The sequence below is a fragment of the Hippocampus bargibanti genome, linkage group LG12, assembly GCF_051943395.1.
Source record: "Hippocampus bargibanti isolate YZ-2025 linkage group LG12, ASM5194339v1, whole genome shotgun sequence".
Lineage (NCBI taxonomy): Eukaryota > Metazoa > Chordata > Actinopteri > Syngnathiformes > Syngnathidae > Hippocampus > Hippocampus bargibanti.
The window spans coordinates 18520643-18539244 of NC_142745.1; the positions used below are offsets into that span (position 1 = coordinate 18520643).

The 18602-nt window shown below is 41.9% G+C and overlaps 2 protein-coding genes across 2 annotated transcripts; one reads left to right on the forward strand and one right to left on the reverse strand.

Moving 5' to 3' along the window:
* Window positions 1–18: 18 nt before the first annotated feature.
* Window positions 19–17780, forward strand: trnt1 (tRNA nucleotidyl transferase, CCA-adding, 1). The gene is made up of 8 exons (XM_089009441.1): window positions 19–137; window positions 317–446; window positions 7027–7220; window positions 7321–7459; window positions 7539–7665; window positions 9361–9554; window positions 11796–12049; window positions 16358–17780. The coding sequence occupies exons 2-8, from the start codon at window positions 317–319 to the stop codon at window positions 16601–16603; spliced, it is 1284 nt and encodes a 427-aa protein (XP_088865567.1). The 5' UTR covers window positions 19–137; the 3' UTR covers window positions 16604–17780.
* On the reverse strand, window positions 693–3680 carry LOC148890785 (PRA1 family protein 3-like). Its single transcript, XM_089009440.1, has 3 exons — window positions 3589–3680; window positions 1462–1679; window positions 693–1219 (listed from the first exon to the last, which is right to left on the reverse strand). Exons 1-3 carry the CDS (start codon window positions 3678–3680, stop codon window positions 1044–1046), a joined length of 486 nt encoding a protein of 161 aa, XP_088865566.1. The 3' UTR covers window positions 693–1043.
* Window positions 17781–18602: the final 822 nt, after the last annotated feature.

Genomic DNA, 18602 nt, shown 5'->3' on the forward strand with positions numbered 1-18602 from the left:
TTACCGCGCCAGCGTGACCTTCACGTAAAGATCGCTATTGGTCGGTAATCACGTGATGCGGCCAAACTTCCTGTTTAACTTTATTCCCGAAATGTGATAAATACAACGCGTGAGGGACTTTTAAGTGCTCTATTCAGGTGATAAATTTGTTCCAATATGCGCACGTATGTTAACGATTCATGTTTCTTGAGATTTCTGACTGACAATCGTGTGTTTGATGCGAGTGGCCGCCGAAAGCTGCACGCCAGCATGTCTGCTTCCAGTAGCTCGATACAAGCTGACCGATCGAACACGATTCGTAATTTTCTTCCCGCAGATGTGGAGCACAAGATTCAAATCTTGTGTGACGGGTTCGACGCGTTTGTGTTGGAGGAGTCTTTTCACCATGCAGCTAAAGAGCAGCGAGTTTCAGGTTTTGTTCACCAATGGACTGAACGAACTAGCAGGTGAGACGCAATTAAGGAAATTCGGGCGACGTTTGACTATTCCACACAATATAACAAATTTACTGTGGTGGACCGTCAGGGCTTTCTAGGCCTTCTCTGCTGGCCAAAAAATATCAGAATCACAGACTGATGTTATTTAATTATATTTTATTAACTCACTCACATGCGGTATCGAACCGCTGAAGATGGAGGACACCGATTCGCTGTGGTGACCCCTTGAATGGAAAAGTCGAAATCATCGTGGCTACAAACAAAAGAAAGTACTCTCTATTTATTGCAAAGAATCTGGGTTTGGCTACTCCCTATTCACATGAGAATGAAGGCTAAGGGAAAGTCAGGTTTCCAGTCTTTTGGCAAGGACATGTTTACAGTGTGCATTCACTGTGCCTCGGAATAAAAAGTTTTACTTGTGGGAACGCTGCCAGGACTGATGTCAGTGTGTGTGAATAATCCAAGACAGATTTGAGATGTAGGGATTCGTCGAGAAGGAGTGGAACACCCCGCGGGGTCAGCGCACCGTTTGATTCTCTTCACAATACAAGGGAACTCGTCAGATAGACACATGAGTCAGGATCGTCAACTCCTTTCTCAGTCCAGTCACTCCTTCATTTTGGCCTCCAGGAAGTTCTGGATTTTTTGAAAGTTCTCCTCTTGCTGAACAAGCGACTCCAGGAGGATGCCCATCGGAGATCTTTTCAGGCCGGCACACTCGATTTTATTCTCCAGTTTATTCTTCATGTTGCGGAGGCGAAAAGAAGAATGGGCCAGTATCACTGGAAAAAAAGTGCATGCATATCTTTTTTTAATGGATTTTTCTCCAATCCCACATACTATCTTTTTTTTCTCCATTGATAAAACCAACGCAGTGATTCCCAACCACTGCGGCATGACCGACTTTGAACTGAAAGCAATTCCACTCGATCGTAATAAAATATTTAATTTTAATTTGCCAGTGCCTTGCCTCAATAAAGGTTGGGAAACACTGATTCAATACAAACAACTGTCTGAGACTTACAGATGAGCGGTAAAGTGATTGCGATCATGAACACCATGACACTCCCTAGAATGGAGATCAACACGTAGCTGGCCACCAAAACCGCAATCAAAAAAGCTGTGGGCTTGTGCTTTTTGAAGGTCCCGATGACGCTTCTGTTATCTGCCGCCCACACCCAGCCCAGAAAGACTCCTGACACCAACGCCATGGCGGTGAACATTCCCAGAGGGTTCAGAAAACTGCAGGACAAAAGGACAGGAAGGACACTGCGGCTCAGTTCTTTCGGTTAAATAACGAGCTGATTTGAATTTGGTGGCGAGCACAGCCAAGTGGTGAAGATGAGTCATTACAACAACAAACCGACAAACGACACTGCCTGTTGGGAATGTTAGAGTTCCTGCTAAAATTGCAATCTCAATTGGAAAAAGAATAGAGGTTAAAGGTCGCTGTTGTGTTCACAAGTAAGGACAGCAACTGTTGACTTATAGACGCCAATGATGGACTCTTTGTCACCATCTACAGCAAAGATGCTGTTGTGGATAAATAAACGTGTTGCGTGTCTGTCATTGATGGCTTTACACGAACAGCTGACTAAATATATGACTTAACGAGCACCGTCACCACAAATTGGGTAAACAGCATGACAGACCATTGCTATACAGTATTGAGCAAGACTTTTTTGCCTCACCGGCGTTGACTTCAGCAAAGCTCGCATGAGGATGACTTAAAGGACAACCGAAGCCTCCGGACAAGTTGTGTCCATCATTTGTAAAATCAATTCAAATGACTTCTACTGAGCGTATTTCACAAAGATTCCACCGTGTTGAGCTATATTTTAGGTTTTAAGACTCGCGCTGAATATTCAGGATGTCTTGTTTTCGAGTTGATGACGTCACGTCTGGAACGCCCCTGACCGAGAAAGCGACACACTATGCATTTTGGGTACTTTGTTTGGTCTGAAATCTTCGTGTTGATGGCGAAATCGTCAGCTTGGGCGCCATCTTTTGCATTTTCTGGGACGCTACATTGCTGTCATTGACAGCTCGAATTGATATGGGAGGACTCCTTTCATCGATGGCAAATATTTATGCTTTCCTCTTCAGAACTATTTGAATTATAGTCATAACTGGATGAGTAACAAGAAAGCATCTTCCCCCGAATCTGAAGCCATTGTTTTGATACTCGATCATGGCAAGATGTCCTGGCATGGCGTCACGAACAAGGGGGCGGGACTTTCTGAAACTGCATCTGCGCGGTCATTTTGAAGTAGTTTTGGGACATTTTAAGTCAGTTTTATTGGTGTTTTGCATTTGACGAAAAATATCAGCCCGCATGTTTTGGGTATTATAGATGCTATAAAACGTGTTTCCGATGTCAGTTAGATAACAAAAAATGGTGTCGGTTGTCCTTTAATGTCTTGTACAAAACTGCCCCTAACACAATCTTCGGTATGATTACAAAATCCAATTATACTCCAAACAATCTGTCCAAGACAGTGCTCTGCCATATGAGATTTAAGCAAAGTGACAAATTATGCATATTCGTGGTAATTTCATGCATAGCACGGTGCAAAATGTGGTTATCTTGTCTGCCTCGTAGTCAAGAGAGCCAGATTTGGATTCCTGTACTTTGGTTGGGTTTTCTGCAGAAGTTTTGGATTCCACTCACAATCCAAAACATTCCTGTTATAATTCAAGTGGATGAAATAAAGGATGTATTTATAATAATGACCATAGTTTATGTCGTGGCATCTGAGAGGTATAAATCTAATCATCTTGAATGTTTTTTCTTTGATGATGATGATTATTATTATTAATAAGTATTATTAATTAGTATTATTTCCTTTGGCAACCATTCACCAAAAAGTGACCCTCCCTCCCCCAAAAAATATTTGCGTCAATCTGAGCATAAAATATATTTTTTTCAAAGTCAGGTTTCCACCTGGCGTCCTGTCAACCCAGCCCAATCGGCATGGAAGTGACGACAGAGAAGAATATTGATGGCTGCAGCTGTCATCACAAAACAAACAAAAAAACTTGGCATGGCGTTTAATATTTCCTTGTTGGGAGTTCAGCAATTAGATCATCATAAACGCATTAGTGACATAGTTGATTGATTCCACGATATAGCAGATGCAACGTTACTTACCCGACAATCAGGAAAACTAAAATAGAAACGGCCAGATAATTAGTTTGATAGTAGAGCAAGTTGCTAACAACTCTGTTATTCCATTTCGCCATAAAAAAATATCAGAATCACAGACTGATGTTATTTAATTATATTTTATTAACTCACTCACATGCGGTATCGAACCGCTGAAGATGGAGGACACCGATTCGCTGTGGTGACCCCTTGAATGGAAAAGTCGAAAGGAAAAGAACTCACAGCAAAATGTGTCCACTCCAGTGCCAGGGTTTTTGTCATTGTCAGTCGAATTATTGGACCCACAGAATATTGAATTTTAGGACTACATAAACATTTAATACAGCGTTAGAAACCCTAGCCTCTCTTCTTTCATCAAGTGTTCATTCCTAAAATATATCGATCTTGAGTTATCTGAGCTTGAAATGGGTGCATCTATACAATATACAACACATACATATTGATTTTATATATGTTGTCCTTGAAATCTTGCTTCCAGATTTGTTTTTGTTTTTTTATTTCAACATTGAACCGACTACTTAAGAATACTGCGTTATTTCAGGTGAGCTGGATCGTGTGAATCACGTGATTGAAACTAAGGAAAGTTGACGGGTAGCTCGTGATATGTAAAACGATAAGGGGGGTGAACTATAAAGTTATTTTGACTCATCTGTGCAGACGCTGCCCAACTTATGAACGAGAAACGTTCCGCGCGGTCGTTCGTGAGGTGAATTTGGTTGTAAGTTGCTTGTGCTATATTTTGTATGGAATGTATGTTTAAAGGACAACCGACATCACTTTTTTGGTTCCTAACTGACATCAAAAAAACGTTTTATAGCATCTAAAATACCCAAAATATGCAGGCTGATATTTTTAGTCAAATGCAAAACACCAATAAAATTGACTTAAAGTGTTGACTTATTGGTGTCCAGAATCTGGTTTGTTGGGAACGTCTGGCTGAATCCCCTGTCAGAAGGAGTTTCAACTCCCACCTCCGGCAGAACTATACACATGTCCCGGGGGAGGTGGGGGACATTGAGACCATGTTCCGTACCTCCCTTGCTGAGGCGGCAAATCAGAGTTGTGGCCGTAAAGTGGTTGGTGCCTTTCGTGGCGGCAACCCCCGTACTCGCCGGTGGACACCAGTAGTAAGGGATGCCGTAAAGCTGAAGAAGGAGTCCTATCGGGCCTATATAGCCTGTGGGACTCCTGAGACAGCTGACAGGTGTCGATTAGCCAAGCGGAATTCAGCCTCGGTGGTCGCCGAGGCAAAAACACGGGCATGGGAAGAGTTCGGTGAGGCCATGGAAGCCGACTTCCGGACTGCTTCGAGGAAATTCTGGTCCACCATCCGGCGTCTCGGGAGGGGAAAGCAGTGCACCACTAACACTGTATAGTGAGAGTGGGGCGCTGCTGATCTCGACTCAAGACGTTGTGAACCGGTGGGCAGAGTACTTCGAAGTGGGCAGAGTACTTCGAAGACCTCCTCAACTCCACCAACACGCCTTCCTTGGAGGAAGCAGTGTCTGAAGTCACCAAGGTGGTTAAAAAGCTCCTCGGTGGCAAGGCCCCAAGGGTGGATGAGATCCGACCGGAGTTCCTAAAGGCTCTGGATGTTGTGGGGCTGTCCTGGCTGACATGCCTCTGCAACATTGCGTGGTCATCGGGGGGAGTGCCTCTGGATTGGCAGATCGGGGTGGTTGTCCCCCTTTATAAAAAGGGGTGACTGGGGGGTGTGTTCCAACTACAGAGGGATCACACTCCTCAGCCTCCCTGGAAAGGCCTATTCAGGGGTCCTAGAGGGGCGGGTCCGTCGGAAAGTCGAGCCTCAGATTGAGGAGGAACAGTGTGGTTTTCGTCCCGGCCGCGGAACAGTGGACGAGCTCTACACCCTTAGCAGGGTCCTCGAGGGTGCATGGGAATTCGCCCAACCAGCCTACATGTGCTTTGTGGACTTGGAGAAAGCGTTTGACCGTATCCCTCGTGGAGTTCTGTGGGGGGTGCTTCGGGAATATGGGGTACAGGAGCGCCTGATACAGGCCGTTCGTTCCCTATACGACCGATGTCAGAGTCTGGATCGCATTGCCGGCAATAAGTCGGAATAGTTTCCAGTGAGGGTTGGGCTCCGCCAAGGCTGCCCTTTGTCACCGATTCTGTTCATAACCTTTATGGACAGAATTTCTAGGCGCAGCCGAAGCGTTGAAGGTTTCCGTTTTGGTGGCCTCAGTATAGCATCTCTGCTTTTTGCAGATGATGTGGTACTGTTGGGGCCTTCAAGTGGAGCTCTCCAACTCTCGCTTGAGCGTTACGCAGCCGAATACGAAGCGGTTGGGATGAGAATCAGCACCTCCAAATCTGAGACAATGGTTCTCAGTCGGAAAAGAGTGGAGTGCCCTCTCTGGGTCGGGGAGGAGATTTTGCCTCAAGTGGAGGAGTTTAAGTATCTGGGTGTCTTGTTCATGAATGAGGGTGTAAGGGAGCGAGAGGTCGACAGGCGGATCGGTGCGGCGTCTGTGATGCGGACTTTGTACCGATCTGTCGTGGTGAAGAAGGAGCTGAGCCACAACGCAAAGCTCTCAATCTACCGGTCGATCTACTTCCCAACCCTCATCTATCACGAGCTATGGGTTGTGTCCGAAAGAATGAGATCCCGGATGCAAGCGGCCGAAATGAGCTTTCTCCGTCGGGTGTCCGGGCTCTCCCTTAGAGATAAGGTGAGAAGCTCGGTCATCCGGGAGGGGCTCAAAGTCGAGCCGCTTCTCCTCCACATCGAGAGGAGGCAGATGAGGTGACTTGGGCATTTGATTAGGATGCCCCCGGGACGCCTCCCTCGTAAGGTGTTCCGAGCATGCCCCACTGGCAGGAGACCCCGGGGACGACCCAGAACACGCTGGAGAGACTATGTCTCCCATCTGGCATGGGAACGCCCCGGGCTCCGCCAGGACGAACTAGAAGAAGTGGCTGGGGAGAGGGAAGTCTGGGCTTCCCTACTGAAGCTGCTGCCCCCGCGACCCGACCCCGGATAAGCGGTAGAATCACATTTCTGCCAATTTTTGTTGCCAGGATCAGAAATCTACCTGGACACCTCACAAATAAGGGTCGATCAAACTGTCGGCTTAACTCCAAATCCGATTGGTTAAAGTTTAACCAATCGGATTTGGAGTTGGCAACACCAAGGCCTTTGATCAAGCCTTTCCTGGCTAACGCTACCCTCTAGTTGACTTGTAGTCAATCATGCCACACTTTTTATATGTGTCGCAGTCGGAGCTGGAGCTGCAGTAAAGGTTGTGTCATCATCAATTAGTTATTAAGGGTTGAATTGATTCAGACGTAGCACTACTGAAGGCCTCGCTGTCAAATGCACGGCTTGACACTGCAAATATATGAATGGATTTGTCTACAAGTACACCCTTCCCGTTTTTTTTGGGTGTTTTACCTTGTCAGAAACATTTAAAAAGAACCACCATGAGTTGAGAATAGCCGGCGGTGCTGTACGGGACCTGTTGTCTGGAAAGCAACCTGAAGATGTGGATTTTGCCACCACCGCTACACCTGACGAGATGAAGCGGATGTTCCAAGATGCGGGCATCAGAATGATCAACAATAAAGGAGAGAAGCATGGGACGATTACCGCAAGAGTAAGTCTATGTATTCAACATGCCCCAAATGAACGTTTGGTATGCATTCAGCGGACTTCGGGTTCTCACGATGACATGTTTTTTTGTGGATCTTGTCCAGCTTCACAATGAGAATTTTGAAGTGACTACACTGCGGGTGGATGTGCAGACAGACGGCCGCCACGCCGAAGTGGAGTTCACCACCGATTGGGAGAAAGATGCTGAGAGAAGAGACCTGACAATCAACTCCATGTTTTTAGGTTGAATGGCCTCTTCATGCTCTTGAATGTCCGTTCCGCGTTCCTGTCTCTCTTTTATTGACTTGTGTTCCTTTTGTAGGTCTCGATGGCACGTTATACGACTATTTCAAAGGATACGAGGACCTCCGCAACCGAACGGTCCGCTTTGTTGGCAGTGCAGAACAAAGAATCCAAGAGGACTACTTAAGAATACTGCGTTATTTCAGGTGAGCTGGATCGTGTGAATCATGTGATTGAAACTAAGGAAAGTTGACGGGTTGCTCGTGATATGTAAAACGATAAGGGGGATGAACTATAAAGTTATTTTGACTCATCTGTGCAGACGCTCCCCAACTTACGAACGAGATACGTTCGTGTGGTGAATTTGGTCGTAAGTTGCTTGTGCTATATTTTGTATGGAATGTATGTTTAAAGGACAACCGACATCACTTTTTTGTTTCCTAAGTGACATCAGAAAAACGTTTTATAGCATCTAAAATACCCAAAACACGCAAGCTGATATTTTTAGTCAAATGCAAAACACCAATAAAATTGACTTAAAGTGTCCAAAATCTGCAAGAAATTGAGCTGCGAATTGGGCATTTTCAGAAAGTGACGTCTCCTGACAAGTTGTGTTCATAATTTGTAAAATGGCTTCAAATGACTTCTACTGAGCGTATTTTACAAAGATTCCACGGCATATAGCTATATTCTACGTTTTACGACTTGCGCTGAATATTCCGGAAGTCTTGGTTTTGAGTTGGTGACGAGTCCTCACCCTACGCCACTGAAGGAACGCCCCTGACTGAGAAAGGACATACCTTGCATCACCTCAATGCATTTTGCGTTACTTTGTTTGATCTGAAAACTTCATATTGATCCGTGTTGATGGCGAAATTAGAAGGAAAACACAAATAACGCGATGGTGAATCCTTGTGTGTTGTGACATTTTGATCCCATGTATTATTACACACAGAGCCAATGTATTATTATTACACACAGAGCTTTGTCGCCATCTTCTGCCTGTTTCGGGTGCGACATTGCCTCAAAATGACACGGAATAAATTCTTTAATCGATTGCAAACATTTATGCTTTCCTCTTCAGAACTATTTGATTCATATTCATAACTGGATGAGTAACAAGAAAGCATCTTCTCCGAATCTGAAGCCATTGTTTAGATTCTCGAGCAGAGCAAGACTTCTTGGCGTGACGTCATGTACTGGGGGCGGGACTTTCTGAAAATACCCAATTTGCAGCTCAATTTTTTTGCTGTTTTGGGACACTTTAAGTCATTTTTATTGGTGTTTTGCATTTGACTAAAAATATCAGCCTGCGTGTTTTGGGTATTTTAGATGCTATAAAACGTTTTTCTGATGTCAGTTAGGAAACAAAAAAGTGATGCCGGTTGTACTTTAAGTCAAACACTGAATGGGGAAGTATAAAACACAGACGCTCTAACAGTTGTAAAATAAATTCACACCTACTGTAGTACAACGACATATATCCTTGGGTCTTCAGTAAGCCATTACTTTTTGTTTTGCATCGCGTCCTCCTGGAGCGTCAACTGGGGAAAGGGATTTCCTCCCAGCCCACATATTCTACGTAGCCAATCGTAAGGGAGCTCGGCGCATCAGTGCCTGAACTCGTTGGCAACACTTCGGCATAGCCAGGCGCTGATTGGTCAGCGTTGATGTCCGTCACGTAATCATGAAGCCCTTCAAACCACCATTGCGTCTGCGTGCGTGAAGCACAATACGCAGCTGAGCCCCAAGCGAGCTCGGCCGGAAAAAGGCGCGCCATACAAAATCTAACTGACAGCATCTCTGTCCAAACATTTTTCGTTCATACAGTACCCGCAAAAATGTTCGTATTTTCGTAACTCCAATGTTCGTGAGTTAGGGAGTGTCTGTATTGTCAACAGATTCTACGGCAAGGTGGCTCTGAATCCCGATGAGCACGAGCCTCAGACCCTAGAGGCTATTCGAGCCAACAGCAGCGGCCTGGCGGCCATTTCAGGAGAGCGCATATGGGTGGAGCTGAAAAAGATTGTCATCGGCCACCACGCCGCTCAACTGCTGGAGATGATGTATAGCTTGGGGTTGGCCCGTTACATCGGTGAGACGTACTGTTTTGGTAGTAGTCGTAATAAGATTTATTGTTTGTATTTTACAAATGTTATGATGACCCGATGATCAAACAAAGTGCAAACGTTTGCTATGCGGCTGCTCGTGAAATTACAGTATTTTGCATTGGATAAGGTGCAGCCAAAAGTCTCGCGTTTCCTCCAAAAGATGACGCTGGGCCTGATATGCAGGTGCACCTTAAATGTGAAGTCATATTGAGCCACAACAGGTCTCTCAACGACTGTCAGTAGCCGCTGACTCTGTTTCCCTCCCCCGTCGAAGAATTCGTGCGCGGTTGTCCATGCTGGCATATATAAAACGGCGTTTCATTTCAATAATCTCTTAAAGGACAACCGACGTCTCCGGACAAGTTGTGTCCATAATTTGTAAAATGGCTTCAAATGACTTCTACTGAGCGTATTTTAAAAAGATTCAACCGCATATAGCTATATTTTACGTTTTAAGACTCACGCTGAATATTCCGGAAGTCTTGTTTTTGGGTTGGTGACGAGTCCTGACCCTACTTCACTGAAGGAACGCCCCTGACTGAAAAAAGGACACATTGTAGCAGTCCTTCCATCACGTCAATGCATTTTGCTGTACTTGTTTGGTCTGAAAACGTTGTGTTGCAGATTTGCAGATTTTGGACACTAAAGGACAACCGACGTCTCCGGACAAGTTGTGTCCATAATTTGTAAAATGGCTTCAAATGACTTCTACTGAGCGTATTTTACAAAGATTCCACCGCATATAGCTATATTTTACATTTTAAGACTTGCGCTGAATATTCCGGAAGTCTTGTTTTTGAGTTGGTGACGAGTCTTCACCCTACGTCACTGAAGGAACACCCCTGACTGGAAAAACGGACACATTGTAGCAGTCCTTCCATCACGTCAATGCATTTTACTGTACTTTTGTCTGAAAACGTTGTGTAGGACCAAAAAGAAGCAGAAGAGGGCGACAAAGCTCCATGTAAGGAATTTATCAGCCTGTGGAAACGGGCTGATTAATTCATCACACAGAGCTTGGTCGCCATTTTCTGCCTTTTTTGGGTGCGACATTTCCCACCCCTGATGCCTCAAAATGATCCAGAATAAATTATTTAATCAATTGCAAACATGTATGCTTTCTTCTTCAGAACGATTTGAATCATATTCATAACTGGATGAGTAACAAGAAAGCATCTTCTCTGAATCTGAAGCGATTGTTTTGATTCTCAAGCAAGGCAAGACGTCTTGCCGTGACACCACGAACATGGGGGCAGGACCTTCTGAAACTGGCCACTTCCGGTTTCAAATTGAAGTACTTTTTAGACACTTTAAGTCATTTTTATTGGTGCTTTGAATTTGACTAAAAATATCATTGCGTGTTTTGGGTATTTTAGATGCTATGAAACATTTTTCTGATGTCAGTTAGGAAACAAAAAAGTGATGTCGGTTATCCTTTAAAATTACTTCGCAATGTGAATTTTTTCACAATGTTTCCAATTTTTTTTTTCCGTTTTTGCTAATGAGAATTTGGCATTTTTGCTTGTTTTTGCATTTCGTGTGTCAAGAAAAACAAAATTGGTTCATTTAAAAAATATTCCATGAAATCTTCAAATGAATATAAAAATTTTCAAGTCGGAAGATTGGTCATCTCTGAAAATGTGTATTTATGATTTTTATATTATTTAGATTATTTTGATCAACTCTTACAAAACCCTACATATTAAAATATTTTTGAGTTCATAAAAATGGAGAAAATACCACACATTTTACTATTCTGCAATTTCTATTTTGGGAAAAAAAGGAAAATTATGGTGAAACTTGACTATTTTGTTGACATTGCCTTTATTGCAGCACCGTCCATCTAATGCATGCACAACATAACCCCAGCCTCACCTTTAGCACCTAATAATAATAATAATAATAAATTTAATAAATCCTTTGTCACGTCTCATCCAATGATCCAATCGCTTTTCGTTTTGTTTTCTCTGGTACACAAGATGGGTTGTCATCTTCATGGTGGTTTTTAGTTTCATAAATCCTTTTTACATCCTCTTTGCTGTGACTTGATCTCAGCGTGCGTGATGACGCATTTTCTGTGAAAGAGTCAGATGGGCTCCTTGCTCTTTTTTTTTGAGCTTCCCAATCCCCCGTCACGAATGGCGGAGATTCACAGGACTATAACGGATGAGTGAGTTCTTCACTTCAAACCAAATCACGGCCGTCTGTTCCCCGTGCGCCCTCAGGTTTACCCCCCGAGGGCAACGTGGATGAGATGAAGCGGGTGTGGCAGAACGCCAAAGGTCACTCCCCCAAAGCCATGACTGTCCTCGCGGCTCTCTGCCACCGCTCGGAGGAAGTGGACAGGATGGACCTGCGACTCAAAGTGTCCAGGGAAGAGAAGACCCTTGCTCTCTTTCTGGTCAAATACAGACGAGCTCTCTGCAAGAACGGCGACCACCAAGACGGGTTGAAAAACTTCACCGATTTCATCATCGACGTAAGTTTTATCGTCTTGGTCGTTCCTGGCTCATTCGCGAATGGCTTTGCGCTTGTGTCATCGACGTGTTGCTTCATTTCATCTTTTGGCTTACTCACAAACTCGTATGCCAACATTGCCGAAATGTGCCATCTTCAAATCTCCCTGTCGGCTGGGCCATGGATTATTATTATTTTTCTTATTATTATTATCCAGCCATCCATTTTCCGTACCGCTTATTTTGTTATTATTATTATTATTATTAGGAGTAGTATTATTCATAAAAAACATGTTCAGGTGTTTATTTATGTATGGATTTACTTGTTGTACATTAATTTTCTTGTTTATTTACTTATTGGTTTACTTATTTACATATATATTTACTTATTTACCTATTTATGTACATATTTTGTTATTTATTTACTCACTTGGTTATTTATTTATTACATATTTATTTATTTAGTTGCTTATTTAATTGTGGATGCATTTTTTTCAGATTTCTATACTTATTTGTGTGGTTGTTTATTAGTTTAATTATTTGTTTACACATTGATGTACTAATGTTTGTTTGTTTGTTTGTTTTTTATTTGCGTATTGTTTATTTGTTTATTTGTCAATGTATTTAGGTACGTATTTATGTTTATTAGTTTAATTATTTATGTATTTGTTTATGTATTTGTGTACTTATTTGTGTTTGTTTATTTGCTTATTATTATTTTTGGTTTATTTAGTTATGTCTTAATTTGTTTATTTTACTTATTTGTGTGTTCAATTGTTTATTTGCTTATTTATGTATTTGTTTATTTGACCAATTTGTGTTTGTTTACTAATTTATTTACCAATTTGTTTGTGTCATTAGTTTACTTAGTTATGTTTGTTTTTGTTTGGTTGTTTATTTACTTATTTATGTGTTTTATTTTGAGATTTGCATATTTTGGACACTTTAAAGGACAACCGACGTCTCCGGACAAGTTGTGTCCATAATTTGTAAAATGGCTTCAAATGACTTCTACTGAGCGTATTTTACAAAGATTCTACCGCATATAGCTATATTTTACGTTTTAAGACTCGCGCTGAATATTCCAGAAGTCTTGTTTTTGAGTTGGTGACGAGTCTTCACCCTACGTCACTGAAGGAACACCCCTGACCGAAAAAAGGACACATTGTAGCATTCCTTCTATCACGTCAATGCATTTTACTGTACTTTTGTCTGAAAATGTCGTGTAGGACCAAAAAGAGGCAGAAGAGGGCGACAAAGCTCCATGTAAGGAATTTATCAGCCTTTGGAAACGGGCTGATTAATTCCTCACACGGAGCTTGGATGCCATTTTCTGCCTTTTCTTGGGTGCGACATTCCCCCCCCCCCCTGATGCCTCAAAATGATCCAGAATAAATTCTTTAATCAATTGCAAACATGTATGCTTTCTGCTTCAGAACGATTTGAATCATATTCATAACTGGATGAGTAACAAGAAAGCATCTTCTCTGAATCTGAAGCCATTGTTTTGATTCTCAAGCAAGGCAAGACGTCTTGCCGTGACATCACGAACAAGGGGGCGGGACCTTCTGAAACTGGCCACTTCCGGTTTCAAATTGAAGTACTTTTTAGACACTTTGTCATTTTTATTGGTGCTTTGAATTTGACTAAAAATATCATTGCGTGTTTTGGGTATTTTAGATGCTATGAAACATTTTTCTGATGTCAGTTAGGAAGCAAAAACGTGATGTCGGTTATCCTTTAAAATTACTTTGCAATGTGAATTTTGTCACAATGTTTCCAATTTTTTTCCGTTTTTGCTAATGAGAACATTTGGCATTTTTTGCTTGTTTTTGCATTTAGTCTGTCAAGAAAAACAAAATTGGTTCATTTAAAAAAAATCCATGAAATCTTTGAAGGAATATAAACATTTTCAAGTCGGAAGATTGGTCATCTCTGAAAATGTATATTTATGATTTTTATATTATTTTGATCAACTCTTACAAAACCCTACATATTAAAATATTTTTGCGCTCATAAAAATGGAGAAAATACCACACATTTTACTATTCTGCAATTTCTATTTTGGGAAAAAAAGGAAAATTATGGTGAAACTTGACTATTTTGTTGACATTGCCTTTATTGCAGCACCGTCCATCTAATGCATGCACAACATAACCCCAGCCTCACCTTGAGCACCTAATAATAATAATAATAAATTTAATAAATCCTTTGTCACATCTCATCCAATGATCCAATCGCTTTTCGTTTTGTTTTCTCTGGTACACAAGATGGGTTGTCATCTTCATGGTAGTTTTTAGTTTCATAAATCCTTTTTACATCCTCTTTGCTGTGACTTGATCTCAGCGTGCGTGATGACGCATTTTCTGTGAAAGAGTCAGATGGGCTCCTTGCTCTTTTTTTTTGAGCTTCCCAATCCCCCGTCACGAATGGCGGAGATTCACAGGACTATAACGGACGAGTAAGTTCTTCACTTCAAACCAAATCACGGCCGTCTGTTGCCCGTGCGCCCTCAGGTTTACCCCCCGAGGGCAACGTGGATGAGATGAAGCGGGTGTGGCAGAACGCCAAAGGTCACTCCCCCAAAGCCATGACTGTCCTCGCGGCTCTCTGCCACCGCTCGGAGGAAGTGGACAGGATGGACCTGCGACTCAAAGTGTCCAGGGAAGAGAAGACCCTTGCTCTCTTTCTGGTCAAATACAGACGAGCTCTCTGCAAGAACGGCGACCACCAAGACGGGTTGAAAAACTTCACCGATTTCATCATCGACGTAAGTTTTATCGTCTTCGTCGTTCCTGGCTCATTCGCGAATGGCTTTGCGCTTGTGTCATCGACGTGTTGCTTCATTTCATCTTTTGGCTTACTCACAAACTCGTATGCCAACATTGCCGAAATGTGCCATCTTCAAATCTCCCTGTCGGCTGGGCCATGGATTATTATTATTTTTCTTATTATTATTATCCAGCCATCCATTTTCCGTACCGCTTATTTTGTTATTATTATTATTATTATTAGGAGTAGTATTATTCATAAAAAACATGTTCAGGTGTTTATGTATGGATTTACTTGTTGTACATTAATTTTCTTGTTTATTTACTTATTGGTTTACTTATTTACATACATATTTACTTTACTTATTTACCTATTTATGTACATATTTTGTTATTTATTTACTCACTTGGTTATTTATTTATTACATATTTATTTATTTAGTTGCTTATTTAATTGTGGATGCATTTTTTTCAGATTTCTATACTTATTTGTGTGGTTGTTTATTAGTTTAATTATTTGTTTACACATTGATGTACTAATGTTTGTTTGTTTGTTTTTTTATTTGCGTATTGTTTATTTGTTTATTTGTCAATGTATTTAGGTACGTATTTATGTTTATTAGTTATTTATGTATTTGTTTATGTATTTGTGTACTTATTTGTGTTTGTTTATTTGCTTATTATTATTTTTGGTTTATTTAGTTATGTCTTAATTTGTTTATTTTACTTATTTGTGTGTTCAATTGTTTATTTGCTTATTTATGTATTTGTTTATTTGACCAATTTGTGTTTGTTTACTAATTTATTTACCAATTTGTTTGTGTCATTAGTTTACTTAGTTATGTTTGTTTTTGTTTGGTTGTTTATTTACTTATTTATGTGTTTTATTTTGTTTTATTGACTTGCTCCCATGTCAGTGTCACCTCTAGAGGGCGATAAAGTAGCACTAATATTGGAGTGCTGAGATGTTGCTTCTGCAACGCTTTGGGATTCCTGCTTAGAATACAAGTCAGTGATCAAAAAGAAGATCCTCTGATGATTATATTGGGGTTATTTAATTTATTTTGTTGACTCAAGAAAGGGGTGGCACAGTGAAAGATAAGTTTTGCGCGTTTGCCTCGCAGTGTAGAGGTGCTGGGTTTGATTCTTGTGCCGACCCTCCTGTGTGGAGTGTGTTCTCCATGTGCTTGCATGGCTTTTCTCCGGGTACTTCTGCTTCCTCCCACAATTCCAAAAAATGTGCGGCAAGCTGATTGAACACTCGAAAATTTTCCAAAGTGTGTGAGTGACTGCGGATAGTTCGACATCTTTGTGTGCCTTGCAATTGGCTGGCAACCGGGTGACGGTGTTCCGCTCACACTCCCCAAAGAAGACCCCCCGCGACCCGCAAAGTCAGTGTGATTTTTTTTTTTTTTTTTTTTTTTTTTTTTTTTTTTTTTTGGTGTACTACTTTTAATTGCGTTGAAAAGTTGCATCCGTCACGCACTTGACATCTGATTCTGTCTCGTATGCTTGCATCGCATGCGTTTTACTGACTGAATCCTGTGACTGGCTCGACAGAGTCGCGAACTGGATACTCGCATGAAAGTGAACGAGCTGCTCAAGTATCAGGGTGAGCACAAGCTGCTGGCCCAACTGAACCTTTGGACCGTCCCTCGCTTCCCCATCAGCGGACACGATCTCCGGAAAATGGGCGTCACCACGGGTAAGGAGATCGGGGATACTTTACAGAAACTGCGCCACATCTGGAAGAAAAGTCATTATCAGATGGACAAAGAAGAGCTTCTCAGTTACGTGCAGTCCTGAGGTGCCGACACACGTCTCTGAGTCGAGCGTCCGGTTTGGACTCCGGCAAATCATGTCGCCATCTTGGCATTGCTTGCAGTGCACCCCCACGGATGAATTCGCTTTCATTCTAAATGCCACCAAAGCAGCTTTTTACATCTGCATGAAATGGAGGATCCTAAAATGTGTGGGTTAGCATGGGTTGTTTTCAATGTTGGAGCATCATTGTCCACTTTTATTTTTCCAGACAAGGCACATTTTCCACTTTAGGCCTTACATCCAACACACGCCTGTATTTAATTGTGCTCGATATAATCTAACTTTAAACTGGTCCGTAGGGCGAAATTTTTGGAGGCCCGCTGCTGTACAACAATAGTGACCAGACAAACACCCATATCATGTATTTTGTTTTCTTACAAACATTGTTTTGTGAGAAGGTGGGGCTGGCTACAACTAAGTGGAATTAGAACATCCTAGACCCAATGCGACTCGACCTTTTCCCCTGCCATAATGTGTTTCAGCATTAAAAAAAAAGCCGCAATCCACCAAGTGTCTCGTGTTCTTCAAGCAACAGTGACCTGGAGCTAAAGACTGCCACAATCATTTTTTATCATTGAAACCAAAACTAAAATCGCTTCATTATATACGCAACATATTTCAAAAAGATCAAAGTAGAAATCAGTGTTGGAACGTCAGGGCATGCCAGGCCTTCTCTGCTGGCCTAGAAATACTTGAATTACAGACTGATAATTATATTTGGTCCATAAATTCTTCTTAAATAATTCCAATTTGTCTTTCAGCTTCCTTTTTTTGCTTTTCTTTCCCCTGTTGTGACGCTTCCAGATGTGTGTTTTTGTATTGAAGCATCATTTAACCAATCACATTTCAGCCATGATTTGTTACCATGGTGAGGAATCTACCCGTACGCCTTCACCATCAGTTCTGCAGGCCTTGTAGCATCAAATAAATGTCCAACAGTTGATTTAACCAATCCGATTTTCCCAGTTGGCCTTGTGGCAGGCCTTGTTTCCTGGCTCACGCTGCCCTCTTGTAGTCAATAACACCACACTTTTTACATGAGTCGCAGCTGTAGCTGCAGTGAAGGTTGTATAGTCGTCAAATAATTAAGGGTTGGATTGATTCAGACGGAGCACTACTGAAGGCCCTTGTGTCAAAGGCACGACTCATCACTGGTAGAAAAGTGTTGTTTCATGAAACCTGAGTACCACACACAAAGGTTGGAGAATCATATGCTACTCCAAAATATATTTTATCTAATAATTCCTCATAAATGTCATTTCCCACACACTCCCTCCTTCTTTATTGAGAAGAAACGTGGATGAAATGTAATCATGAATCTGTCATTTATGAAAGCCCCCAGTGGCATTTATTAGTATTCCTTGAATCACGGGTGCTTGTTGTTGAATTAATTGAGCCCAGTTTGTCAACAAAGAGAAAACGGAAAAGATGAGGCATGGTTAAGGGAGTGGGGCAGAAGCGATAAAGTGAAACACTGAGTGATTTTCAAGTAAACAAAGGGGAATGAACAATGTTCCAATGAAAATGTTCCATCTCGCCAACTCGGGCATGCAACGTAAATAGCAAAATAAATAATTGATCGCCAACTGCATTCGTTGTCAATTTTCCTCTGTGCTGAATAATTGAAGGTGATATTGTTTTCGGCTGGATTATGCCCACCTTCCTATTGACCTTCACCATTGGATATTTCTTCAGATTCTATGTGTCAGACATTTCTTTGGATTTTTGCTCCCTGTAATAAATATGATGGACTTAAACCAGACGTGTCCAAAGTCCGTCGCGGGGGCCAAATGCAGCCCGTGGTCAATTTTCATCCGGCCCGGAGCCTCCAACATAAAATCAATAACATCTGGCCTGCATGTAGAGTGAATACTTCCGGGTAGAGTGAACGCTGGCGCGAATGGCTGCCGCTGCTCAAAAAATCCCGTAAAGTCTCCTTGAGAGTTTTGAAAGGCGCTTAGAAATTAAATGTATTACTATT

Bases quoted from the DNA above. Each gene is read 5' to 3' on its own strand.
- trnt1 (XM_089009441.1), top strand. From the start codon at position 317: ATGTGGAGCACAAGATTCAAATCTTGTGTGACGGGTTCGACGCGTTTG. The intron at 7,460-7,538 runs GTTGAATGGCCT...TTCCTTTTGTAG, and splicing joins AATCAACTCCATGTTTTTAG to GTCTCGATGGCACGTTATAC. The intron at 7,666-9,360 runs GTGAGCTGGATC...TATTGTCAACAG, and splicing joins AGAATACTGCGTTATTTCAG to ATTCTACGGCAAGGTGGCTC.
- LOC148890785 (XM_089009440.1), bottom strand. From the start codon at position 3,680: ATGGCGAAATGGAATAACAGAGTTGTTAGCAACTTGCTCTACTATCAA. The intron at 1,680-3,588 runs GTAAGTAACGTT...TTTGTCCTGCAG, and splicing joins TTAGTTTTCCTGATTGTCGG to TTTTCTGAACCCTCTGGGAA. The intron at 1,220-1,461 runs GTAAGTCTCAGA...CTTTTTTTCCAG, and splicing joins AATCACTTTACCGCTCATCT to TGATACTGGCCCATTCTTCT.